This window comes from Urocitellus parryii, chromosome 1, assembly GCF_045843805.1.
Source record: "Urocitellus parryii isolate mUroPar1 chromosome 1, mUroPar1.hap1, whole genome shotgun sequence".
Lineage (NCBI taxonomy): Eukaryota > Metazoa > Chordata > Mammalia > Rodentia > Sciuridae > Urocitellus > Urocitellus parryii.
In genome coordinates this window covers 52,337,970-52,351,541 of record NC_135531.1, presented here as the reverse complement: position 1 = coordinate 52,351,541, position 13,572 = coordinate 52,337,970, and the positions used below count along the sequence as shown (strand labels likewise).

The window sequence follows — 13,572 nt, the reverse complement described above, 5'->3', positions numbered from 1 at the left end:
GAATGGCAAATCTTTGCTGGCTGCTCTTCTGACAAGGGAAAATATAAAAAACTTAAAAATTACCCAATGAATAAATGGACCAAAAAACTAAACAGAAACTTCTCAAAAGACATACAAATGGCCAACAAATATTTGAAATATGTTTAATATCCCTAGCAATCAGAGAAATGGAAATCAAAACAACACTGGGATTTTTTATCATTCCATTTAGAAAGGCAATAATCAAGAATACAAGTAATAATAAATGCTGGCAAGGATGTAGGGAAAAGGTACACTCATGCATCGCTGGTAGGTCAGCAAATTAGTACAACCACTGTGTCAGACAGTATAGAAATTCCTCAAAAGACAAGTAAAGGAACCACATTATGACCCAACTACCCCACTCCCTGGTGAACTAAAATCAGTACAGTATAGTGATAGATGTGTACCTGTGTTTATTGCAGCAAAACTCATAATACCTAAGTTATGAAACCCGCTCATGTGTCCATCAAGTGGAAAAAGAAAATGCATTACATATATACACTCAGTGAAGGTTTTACTCAGCCATAAAGAATAATGAAATTATGTCATTTGCTGATAAATGGATAAAACTAAAGAACATCATACTAAGTGAAATAATCCAGACTCAGAAAGTCAAAGGTCCTATGAAGAAGCCAGAAACAAATAAGGAATTAAAAAAAGACTAGATCCCATGAAAATAGAAGGGAGAACAGTGGAGTAGAGGAAGGGAATCAAGGGGGAGAGAGGAGGATGGGATAGGGGATGAACTGCAAAAAAATTTTTTGATCAAATTATGCTAATATACATGTATGAATATATCACATGAGTTCTACTTTTACGTATATCTATAAAGCACTAATTAAAAAGAAAACAATAAATAGAAGGAAAACCAACAGAGTAGAGGTAGGACAGCAGGAAGAGGGAAGAGGGGAGGGAAAGCAGAAGTACTGGGGATTGAGGAGCAAATAATATTACACACATGTATGTATGAATGTGTCAAAATAACCTCCACTATTATGCATAACTATAAGGAACTAATAAAAACAGCAATTTTTTCTAAAATCTGAAAAAAAAATCCGAAGTCTATTAACATTTCTGGTCCCAAGCATTTTAGATAAAGAATACTCAACCTGAATTCCTGCCACTTTGTCCCAAATCTTTCCAGAATACCGGGTAATTCAACAGATGTAAAACATAGAGGCCATAGCTAAACTCTTGGCCCAGTGGTTTATTAGTGGATGTTTGTGGGAAGAAGGGGAAAAAGTCTTCTTACATGGGAATATCAGAATTATCCAGGAGGCTTTTTTAAAAAAAAATATATTTTTAGTTGCAGATGAATATAATATCTTTACTTATTTTTATATGGTGCTAAGGATCAAATCTGGTGCCTCACATGTACAAGAAAAGCACTCTACCACTAAGCCACAACCCCAGCTCTCTGGTATGCCTTTACAAACCAATATTACCTTGAAAATGTTTAACTGTCATCACTGCAAGACTCTGAGAACATACTAAATACTATTTAATTACATATTTTAAAATGGGTGAACTATGGTATATTAATTGTACTTCAATACAGCTGTTATAAGAAAACTAATTAACTGTTACTTATGAAGTTTAAGGACAGAAAAATAGGTTAAAAACTATTTATGAAGCCCTAGTTCCCGGAACACCCAACCCTTGATCTTTTATTGGGGTCGGGAGGACAAGGGATTGAACTCAGGGGCACTCAGCCATAGAGCCACATCCCAAGCCCTATTTTGTATTTTATTTAGAGACAGGGTCTCACTGAGTTGCTTAGTGCCTTGCTTTTGCTGAGGCTGGCTTTCAAGTTGCAATCTTTCTGCACAGCTGGAATTATGCCTGGCCCAACCCTTGGTATTTCATCCTACTTCATTTCAGCTACTTATTCCATTTCATTGCCATAATTAGGATCCTAGAATATTGCCTGCAAATATCCTTCTTCTGAAATCTCAAAATCACTCATTTAACAAATACTTATTATAAACTATTTATATTGAAGCACTAGATGACAGGCACTGGATTATAGAGATGTAAGCAAAATAATTGTTTGTACTGACTTTGTAAAATTTACAGTATATGAATAGGAGGAAACAAGTAATAAAATCTCAAATTGCAACACAATGTAATTACAGCATGGACAAGGGACAGAGTGCTAAGAGAACGGGGGAGCTATGAGTACGACAGCATTTCTGCAAGTCTAAAGTGAGGAAAATAAGAAGGCAGAAAGTGAAAAATTAGAACAAAGATGTAAGGGGTAGAGACACAGTCACAGGATGTAAAGAATTTTGAAAATGAGTGATATTAACAAAAAAGGTATCATTAAAAGGTTTTACATAGGTTAGTTATAGGATCAGATTAAAAAATCACTTGAAGCCAAGTGTTGAGTATACGCCTATAATACCTGCAGCTCAGGAGGCTGAGGCAGGAGAATCATAAGTTTAAAGCCAGCCTCAGAACTTAGTGAGGCTCTAAGCAATTTAACAAGACCCTGTCTCTATGTAAAATATTTTAAAAAGGGCTGGGAATGTGGCTCAGTGGTTAAGTGCCCCTGGGTTCAATCCCCAGTCCCCCCCCCCCAAAAAAAAAAAACACCCCACTTGAGTTACCATGTGGGTCAGAAAGGATTCAGGGTGATGAGGAGGTGGAAGCGATGGTAATAATGAAGGCAGAGTTCTATTAGGAAACTATCTTAATAGCCTAAGTCAGCAATGTCCAATAGAACTACGATATGAGACAAAAATGGGAATCAAATAATTTATCATTTCTACTAGCTACACTTTTAAAAAGGTGAAAATAGATTAATTTTAATAATACATTCAATTGAACTTTATATAAAATATAATAATTTAACACATAACTCAAATAAAAATTATAAATGGAATAATTTATATTCTCTGTTTGTACTGAGGCTATAAAATCCAGTGTGCATTTTATTTATACCACATCTCTAGCAATTAGAGAAATGCAAATTAAAACTACATTGAGATTCCATGTCCAGACAGAATGGTAATTATCAAGAATATAAGTAACAATGTTGGCAAGGATGTGGGGAAAAAGGTACTCATACTGCAAATTGGTGCAATCTTTATAGAAAACAGTATGGAGATTCCTCAGAAAACTTGGAATGGAACCATCATTTTACCCAGTTATCCACTCTTAATTATATACCCAAAGGACTTAAAATCTTTGCCATCCTTGAACTATAACACAGGTTCTTTTGCATGGATAAAAGACTCTCCAAGAAATGGTCTCTGTCAACCTCATTTCCTATGTCTTTCATCTTAAAAGAGTCATGTTCTAGTCACAATGACCCACTTGTAGAGTTATCAAATTATACTAGGCTGCTTTGCATCTAAGTCCTCATGGTTCATGATAAACCTTCTAATAAGAACACTATTAATCCTTTTTTTGATAAAAATTCTACTCCTCTTTGGTAATTCAGGTACTGCAGACATTCCCTCCTCTGGGGAACATGACATTAAATCCCCAAATTATCCTCTCCATCTGTAATCCTAAAGTAGTCCTACTCATACCAGTTTGTATTACAATGATTTTCTAAATATCACTGTTTTCCCTATCTTACACAACCTGGCACAAAGCAACTGGTCAATAAATGGTTCATCAGAATCATAAAATAAATGAGGGAATAAATTAATAAATAATTGTTCTTCTTCATGCCTTCAGAGACTCATAAGAAATATTAATCATGTACTATCTATGTATTAATTTCAATAAATATTAAATAGCAGAGCAATTTGTTTTAAAAATTCACAATCAGACTATTTCCATTATACTTAGTTTTTTTACAACATAATATTTGTTTCATACCACAAGGGAAATTTTCTAGCCAGATCTGATATTATTTTACTAGATATTTTGCAAACTATGAGGGAATAAAGACCCTGCCATACAATTTTTGTTTTTAAACAATAGTGGGTAATGGGGAGAAAATGATAGGATACTGTAAACATGAAGAAATTGTAGTAGTTGATAATTTCATAAAAGGGAAAATCTGGGCTAGGGCTGTAGCCAAGTGGTAAAGCATTTGCCTTGCAGGTGTGAGACCCTGGGTTCGATCCTCAGCACCACATAACAATAAGTAAGTAAATAAATATATTTTTAAAAATGGAAAATCTGCCATAATTTGCTGGTATCAATTTATCCACATAAGTGCTTATGTACTAATATAGTTAGTCTGATATCAGGAACTATGCTTTGTCCCTATTTTAGTTAGTATCTGGCATAAGTCAGAGCCCCATAAATGTTTTCTGACTCCAGTTACAAAGCTTCAAGTAATCAAGTTCCAAACTTAAAATAACCAACTGAGAGATATCAAGAAGTTTTCACATATATGTAGTATTCAAGCTCTAAAAAAGCAAATGTATTATTTTAATTCATTTCTTTAATATCATTTCTTTCCAGATCTGTAAAGCAGTTAAATACTACAGTTTAATTAAGACCCATGGATTAACATCAACTTAGGGCATTTTAGAATATTAGTAAGAGGTAGGAAAAGGGTCCATAGTTAAAACAATTAGAGAATTCTGGAATACAAATAAGTGGATTTATTTTTTTTCCCCTTGGTAGTTGTAGATGAACATCAGGCCTTTAGTTTATTTGTTTATTTTTATGTGGTGCTAGGATCACACCCAGTACCTGATGTGTGCTAGGCAAGTGCTCTGCCAGAGAGCTACAGTCCCAGCCCCAAGTGGGTTTTTTTCCCTCTAGCAACATCTCAAGGCTGGTAACATAACTCAAAAGAGGGATATAAGTTTTCTCAAGCAAATTTGGCTATGTATGAAACTTATGAGAATAATCTGAGACCAGTGTATACAAACCTCGGGGGGGAAAAAAGGTACTGCTCAAAGTCAAATAGTAAGCTTTAATTCTTTTAATTAAAAAGAGCAACAAAATATGTATTCTATTTTGTAAAAAAAAAAAAAAAATTTACCAGGAACCCTTGCATACTGTTGGTGGGAATGTTAACTAGTCCAGTTATCATGGAAAACAGTCTAGATGGAGTCCTCCAAAAAAGTTAAAAAGAACTATATGATTCATTAATACCACTACTGATTTTATAAACATGTATGTATGTGAGGGTGTGTGTGTGTGTGTGTGTGTGTGTGTGTGTGTGTACGTACATACATATGGATACAGAGAGAAAATAAATTGAGTATTTCTAGGAGATATCTGTACTCCCATGTTCACTGCAGCATTACTCACAATTGCTAAGAAATCAACCTAAACATCTATCAACAGATAAATGCATAAAAAATGTGGTGTATGTATATGTATAAACAATGAAATACTATTCAGCTTTAGAAAAAAAGGAAATCCTGTCATTTGCAACTACATGGATGAACCTGGAGCACATTATGCTAAGTGAAATAAGCCAAAGGTAAAGACAAATATCACATGATGTCATTTACATGTGGAATCTAAAATAGGAGAACTCACAGAAATAGAATAAAGGCTGAGTGAGAGATATATGAGGATACATTGGTCAAAGGGTACAAAATTTCAATTAGATTGGAGCAATAAATTCAAGAGCTCTGTTGTTCACCATGATGACTTTAGTTAAAAACAATGCATTGTATTCTTGAAAACTGCTCAAAGAATAGATTTAAGCATATTCAGAAAAACTGACAAGTATATGGTGCCATTACTGAAGTAAAGATAGGAAGTACTAAATCTGATTTCCTAATCTCTATTCTTATGGGCTTAAAAATTTGGCAAGTTCAATAGGCCTTATTTATTTATTACAACTGTGCTACAAAAATTATGTTTCTAAATATTTGAAATATTTTTATTTATATACAAATACATTTTTATATATGTACCACAGTGTATAAGTGCTCTTAAATGGCCCTACATGAACTAGAATGCATAACTATATAACAATTGGAATTCCAGTAATTAACAGAATCAGAATACCTACCTGATTATCTGAAAGCCACATAGCAGTCAATTGTTGTAGCTTTGTAAAGCTAAAAGGCAAATTCTTTAATCTGTAGGAAAAAATACAAACAAAAATTAAACTTTAAAATAACAATATTTAACATGAATGAAAGTTGGGGCTGGAGGTAAATGAATCAAAGCTAAATCTGATGGTCTTCTGAACAATGTTATAAAATGACATACGCAAACAGGACAAAAGAAGAGAGAGAAAAGCCCAATATAGGTCTTCGTATACAAAAAAAAAACAAAAAATGATCTAGTTTTAATAATATAATTCTTCAACTAAATCACTCAGTAAGTAAGAAAATGGGTAATCAACAACTTCAAAAAAAATGTCTTATATACAAGTCAAAATTGTCCTTGCCTTAGAGGAAAAAAACAAGGAAATATTAAGTACTATCTTATAAAATTGCATTGGCTTTTTATTTGTATTTAGGAAGTACTCTTAGAGATAGCTAGTTGTAAAAACTGCATTGCTCTCTGTATTTTTTGTGAGCCATTACTTATACAATCAAGAACACTATTTTAAGATGATAATGCGTAAAAACAAAGTAGTATAAACACTTATTAGAATGTGAAAATAAAATAGTACCTTGTTTAAAACAGAATGTCTACTTCAACCTTGCTATCTTAGGCCTAACTAGTCTTCTGTGCCCCCTTTTAAGGCAATTTGTTAAAACCTAAGTCTTCTAGTTTGGGAAGAGGAAATACAGGCCAAAACAACGAGTTAATAAGAAAGCAGTAGTTCTGTTTAAATAAAATGGAATTGTCATAATATCATTAACTATTCAGAAAACTGAGTTTAAATTAAAGCTCTATCTTACAAGCAATGTAAGTCACCTTTAATATGAGTCTTAAATTTCTCTTAAATAAAATGGGGAAAACTGTTGAACTATTCCACAGAAGACTTCACAAGATATTATGAAAATAAGATGTATACAACACTCTACAAGTGGTGTTCTAATCATCCTCATCAGTATTTTTACTTCAGGAAAAGTTTTGAATACTTTATTTTTAACTTAAATATTGTTCCAATATAGTGATCACAGTGATCAATTTGCTCTGCACTTTGACTTTGTGTTCCAAGCAGTGTAAATGAGTGTACCTCTGCCCAGAAAAATATAAACAACAGATTACATTGAAATATTGATTTGTTCAACAATATTATTAAGGAAAAGATCTGCCTTTAGGAAGAAAACATTATTATAAGGAGAGAATAAAGGTTGTATTCCAAAATGAACAGTGACAACCACAGTATAATTTACATCAGAAAAAAATTAGATCAATCTCTTTAAACAAATTTTAAAATATATATGAAAAGAGGAACAAGCATTAGCTATGCTATCATATTTTATAAAACTTTAATTTCATTCATTCAGTCTTCTAAAAACCAATTGATGAATGTAATATTACAAACCTATTGTCACTTAAATTAATGACTTTTAATTTCTGCATATCACCCATTTCTTCTGGAAGTGTCTCAAGTTTATTAGAATGGAGAAACAGCACAGTTATATTTTTCCAGTTTCCAATCTGAAAGAGAAACATTTGGCCTACAGGTTAATGAACATATTAATAACATTGTATTTGAAAGTTATGAAAATGATTCTTTGCATTTATAAGAGGAGTAAAATTATTCCTTTTTTAGTTATTAGTTTTCATGAACAAAGGAAAGTATTTAGGTACATATTCTAAATTAACATAGCTAGTTATTATTCAGAACATAACAAATTGTTTTACAAAGAAAATAAATGAAATAATACTGGTAGCTATAATAAAGATAATTAGAAAAAAATGAGAAAAAAGCTAAAACAAATTTAAAATATAGTACCTCTGGGGGTAATTGTTGTAAGTAATTGTGATCTGCAGCAAAGGTTCTAATGTTAGTTAACTGTCCAATAGATGAAGGCAAAGCTTCAACTTCATTGAAACTGCAATCTAGTTCTTCTATTGATATTAACCTTTAATTATAAATGGAAATACACATTATAAATACATATATACACACATATAAAATTCAAAATTTAAGAACATGAACAGTTGAACTTGACTATGAACCCAGTGAAACTTCATATAGGTAAACTTAATTAAAAATTAATAGGTCTGTCAATTTACCCAAACTGCATACCAGTTATTTAATTAAATATTTGTAGAAATTCCTTTAGTTGTTATTTATGCAATTATCTGAAGATATATATGGCATGCTGAACTAAAAGTAAAAATTTCAAGGATCTACACATTTACCAAAACACATACCCTCCTACAGAGTCTGGTAGATACATTAATTGGTTTTCATCTATTTTTAAAGTTGTGACATTCTTCAACGAACCTATTAAAAGAAGAAATAACAATTTTTCAACACTTACTATAATTCCACATTCAATGTGAGTCACTACATTTGGCAAGAATTAAGAAGAACTTTGCAAACTAACCTATCAAGAGATACCACTCCCAATTCCGCTCATTCTGTTCTCTTAACCTATGTTTACAAGTCTAACCCACAACCCTTTTAATACAGTGTATATTTCTTTACTAACCCCCACTGAAACGTAAACTTCATAAGAGAAGAGACTTTCTGTCTGCACTATTTACTACTATAACTCCATTCCTAAAAACAATGTCATGGTTGAGAAGAAACCAACATCCCTACCCCCCAAAAAACCTTTATTGAATTAAAAGAAGAAATGGCAAAGGTCTATAACAAACTATTCTATGTATAAAAATATTAAAAATTAAAAGTGTTGATTAGAGTATAATGCTAGTGAATTTGCAAAATGTACATTATCTAAAACAACTAATTCAACTGAGAAATATGTAAAATTTATTTTTTAAGTTTTTTTATTAACATCTTTGTTTATAGTCATTTTATTAATAATTGCACAAACTTGGAGCAACCAAGATGTTCTCCACTAGATGAATAGATCAATAAACAGCAGCAGATCCAGGCAGTTAAATATAATTTAGCACTTAAAAATAAATGAGCTATCAAGCCATGAAAAGACATGGAGAAACCTTAAATGAATATAACAAAGTCAATCTGAAAGGCTACATGTTGTATGACTCTGTAGTAACATCCTAAAAAAGGCAACTAACAGAAACAGTTATGGATCTATGGTTTCCAGGGGGTTTCAAGGAAGGAGGGATGAAGATACAGAGCATAAAGGATTTTTAGAGCAGTGAAACTATTCTGTATGAAGTTATAATGAGAGATACCAGGTCATTAAACATTTGTCAAGGGCTAGATTTGTGGCTCAGAGGCAGAGTGTTTACCTAGCATGTGGGAGGCACTGGGTTTGATTCTCAGGACCATATATAAATAAATAAAATAAAGGTCCATCAACGACTTAAAAAAAAATTGTCAAAACCCACAGAATTTGCAATACCAAAAATGAACTCCATTGTAAAATGTGGAGTTGGGTTGCTAACAAATCTTAAAGATAACAATATTTAGGATTTAGTGCTTCCATTAAAATAATTCAATTCCTTTGAAATTTCATTTTATAAGAAACTGAATAAATACAGATTTTTATTTTTTAATTTATTTTCAGTGCTGGGAATTGAACCTGGGGCCTTGTGCATGCCAGGCAAGCGCTCTATCACTGAGTCATGTCTCCAACTCTTAGAAATACAGATTCAGTAATCGCAGATCTCTCACAAGATTTGTTCAACAAGTCTGTTTTCTTGTCTGCTCTATAATGAAGTAGGCCTGGAAAAAAGTTACTAAATAAGGGCTATGATTAAGGGTTAAAAACCAGTTATACAGATTCTTTATAAGATTTCTTTAGTGTAAATAAAGCCATAGTACCATTAACAACAAGTAAATTATATAACTGATCTTATCAGGAAAACTTCAAATAATATTAGTTATGTGGCAATACAGTAAAGCTATGTGGTAACAAATAAAAATTTCATGGAAGCCTTTGGTTTAATAAAAATTACATGTATTTGAAAGCAATACAAACCAATAGTCTCAGGCAGCTGTTGAAGTGAATTGCTTGATAACAGGAGGTCTTGGAGATTTTCACAAGCTGAAATTCCTTCTTCCACCATTTCAATATTATTTTTGGAAACATCCAAATATGTAAGCTGTTTCAAACTACCAATAAACTACAAGTAAAATAATAATAATAATAAAATGAATATAATTACTGTATCAAATAATTTATAAGAAATTCAGGTAATAAAAAATGCCAATTTTAATAAATAATTAAATGTTAACATGAGAAAGATGACTCAAAATAGTAAGCTAAGAATTCCTACTAACTTTAACCCAATGGAGTGACAAAGTATATGTATTTTTCTTTAGAAACTTAGCTGTTAATCACCTCCCTAAGGAGATACATATATGGAGATTCTTATGGCTTGTTTAGATTATGGGAGTATATAATTTATCCGTAAGAAAGAAAATAAGTTCATGGAAATCATCCTAGCTTTACAATTCCACAGGCAAACTAAATTAGGAAAATAATTCAATTGCTACTACTGGAAAGAATATACTCTATAATGCTAAGAAAAGACTAAGTTTTATTAGCCTGTTACAAGAATTTCCAGATTTTAATCAAGAATGTCTCAAATATAGTAAGAAAAGCGTGATTTGTTTCTGTTTAATAAAAAAGTAAAAAATAATCCATTTTTAACTAACTAAAAGTAATTTTAAAATGCACAGTTCAACTACTGCAAAGAAGAGACAGAAATTAGTGAAGCTGTCCAAAATTCCATATACATACCCCTGGAATAAAAGTAAGTCTATTACCATCCATCCAAAATTCTTTCAATCCACTTAGTTGCTCAAGTACTTCAGGCTATTTGGATAGAAAAGGGAAAAAAATCAAATTAATTCACAGAAATGTCTTTATCTGGCAAAAGAAGCCCTGAGAATGTATAATATAACCTTTAGTTTTGAAACATTAAATAAAAGGGGAAAAAAGAAAAAGTTGGGTGCAGGGGAGAAACACAGCCAAGACATGAGCCATTCCACTGCATTATAGTTACTACAATAGCATTATTAAAGGGAAATTCCAATATAAACTCCATACAAGTAGATTACATAAAACTCATTTAAGTTTTGGATTATACAACAGAGTCAACTATCTATACAATTAATAAAGAAATAAAAGTAGGGGGCCTGGGAGTACAGCTCAGCAGTAGAGCACTTGCTTAGCATGTGAGGCTGAGGCCCTGAGATCAAACATAGCACCTAAAAAAAAGAGAGGAAGAGGATCCACTGCCTGGAAGTATATAATAAAAAGAATTTCTCATTCATTATCAATAAAAAGATACAGCCTTTTAGAAAATTTTAGGAAAATCACAAAGATGTTGTTTCTCATGACATTAATAGAGAGAAAAGTCACTATACATCCTAAATTTTCAATAATAAGGAAAGATAAATAAGCAAAGGCATAACCATATGACAAAAATAGAAAATTCTGTCATTTAAGCTCCTAATGGAAAATTCTAATGATTTGGTAAAAAACTGTTTATAATACAGTGTTAAATACCTAAAACTAATTTTAAGTGTTGTTGTGGACCTTTGTATTCAGGTAAAATTTGCTGTTGGGCATTGGAACTTAAGACTGTCACCCCACAAAGCCAGGTGCAATAAATGACCAAGTGACAGCAAAGAGTACCATCATATCTAATCAATGAAATAATGTGAGTCTTGCATAAAAGGTCATATCATTCAGATTTATTGTTTAAACATAGAAAGAAGAATTCTAGGGGCTGGGATTGTGGCTCAGTGGTGGAGTGCTCGCCTAACACGGGCGGGACCCAGGTTTGATCCTCAGCACCACATAAAAATAAAGGCATTGTGTTGTGTCCATCTACACCTAAAACATAAATATTAAAAAAAAAAGAATTATAGATATATCTTGGGTTAAACAAAATTTCCTTTTGTGCTTTACTGTTGTAATTGCATTACTAAGTTTAAAAAATATGTATATAATGTTGAAAGATCAAAATAGTACAAAAATGAATAATTTTGAAAGCTTACTGGATTCATAAAATTAACAATTGAGAATTTTTATGTAGTTAATATGGAAATTAATTAATACACTGAAAACAAATAAGAGTACAGTAAATAATTCAGGAAACAGTATATTTTTCCTCCCACAGGGAATAAAAACTCCACATACTGAAATCCATAAGGAATCACTTCTAGTTAGAACGTAATAAAAAATAAAGTAAGTATTTTTTAAAGAAACTGGAAGGTATCTCAAACCAACATGGTCCTTCACTGGACAAAGGTGAAACGCACAATTAGCTATCTAAACTACTCATAGGGCACACAACACAGACCTGAGAAATTTTTGTTCTTAAAGACTATCATGTGAAAGCCAACACAATTTTGAACAACAAACTCATGAACATAATTTTAAAGTTTTAACAATGATATTGAGTTTGGTGAATTCCTTTTTTAAAGAAATCTACTTTATTTTTTGAGTTACTTTTGAACACTAAAGACACACTCCTTTTAGATGCAGCATCACAGTGTACTATAGCATACAAAGGACAAACACAATTGACAGGTCTCAATACAAACTCAAAAATAACAACTATTTCATTCAATGACTTTCCCTTTAAAGCCTTTATGTAAAACTACAGAGAAGTATCTTATCACTAAACAAACTCATAAGCAACACCCCAGAGGAATTATTTTTGACTCAAAACTACACTACCAATTGCTATATTTGAGAATGATATTTTTTTCCTTATAATCTCTCAAACTTTCTGTTTCCTTTGCTAAAAACTTTTGGCTATCTCTTCCATGGACCTCTCATTAATTTCATATTTTAGCCTTACTTTTTTCAGACTTTTCTATGGCTGGTTAATTTTTCCATCTGTCTGGAAAGTTCAAGTTAAGAACTTTCATATTTTCCTTCTTATCCCCCATCCCTCCCTGTACTGTAGATTTAAACCAGGGTCCTGCATATGCTAGGTAAGCCCTACCACTGAGCTATATCCCCAGCCCTTTCATTTTTTGGAGACAAGAGTCTTGTTAACTGATCATCCTGCCTCAGCCTCAAGTCACTGGTATTACAGATCGTGCCACATACATACCCAGCAGAACTTTCATATCTTATATCTCAAAAAATGTATACCTTTATTCAATTTTTAAGAGAAATACTTGAATTTTCACATTTTGCCCTTGATCACATGTAAGGCTTATAGAGAATGAGATTAATGAGAACTTACCACTTCTGTGAATTCATTACTTCCCAAATCCAGTCTTTCCAGCTGGGTCAATCTATTCATGGTTCTATTCACAATGGAGTTACAAAGAATTAACTATATAAAAATATCAATTACATGGAAGCTTTCAAATTTCACAGTCAATGTATACTTATGTAATGAAGCACAGGCTTTTCATATGTTGGCCAAAATGTTAATTTTCTAAAACAATAAGCCAATATTTATTTTCTAGAGAATGAATTGAATCACTGATTATTCTCTAATTTTGGCTTCTCATCAGTCTTATTTTCTATTCTTAAGAAGAAATTGCAATGAATTTAAAGTCACAGGTCAAAAAATGAATAAAAGTTTTTCATTTTTTAACAGAATAAATTTTCATATAGTATATACACATATATA

At 31.9% G+C, this 13,572-nt stretch overlaps 1 protein-coding gene across 5 annotated transcripts in view; it reads right to left on the bottom strand.

Moving 5' to 3' along the window:
• Erbin (erbb2 interacting protein) overlaps positions 1–13,572 on the bottom strand; it is a 135,958-nt gene that overhangs the window by 38,872 nt on the left and 83,514 nt on the right. For all 5 annotated transcript variants that reach the window (XM_026390857.2, XM_026390859.2, XM_026390860.2 and 2 more), the window contains exons 8-14: positions 13,177–13,240; positions 10,710–10,784; positions 9,945–10,089; positions 8,239–8,311; positions 7,814–7,943; positions 7,400–7,515; positions 5,963–6,032 (exon numbers count right to left, since the gene is read on the bottom strand). In XM_026390857.2, coding sequence (XP_026246642.2) covers positions 5,963–6,032; positions 7,400–7,515; positions 7,814–7,943; positions 8,239–8,311; positions 9,945–10,089; positions 10,710–10,784; positions 13,177–13,240 — 673 coding nt within the window. The remainder of the gene's footprint in view (positions 1–5,962; positions 6,033–7,399; positions 7,516–7,813; positions 7,944–8,238; positions 8,312–9,944; positions 10,090–10,709; positions 10,785–13,176; positions 13,241–13,572) is intronic.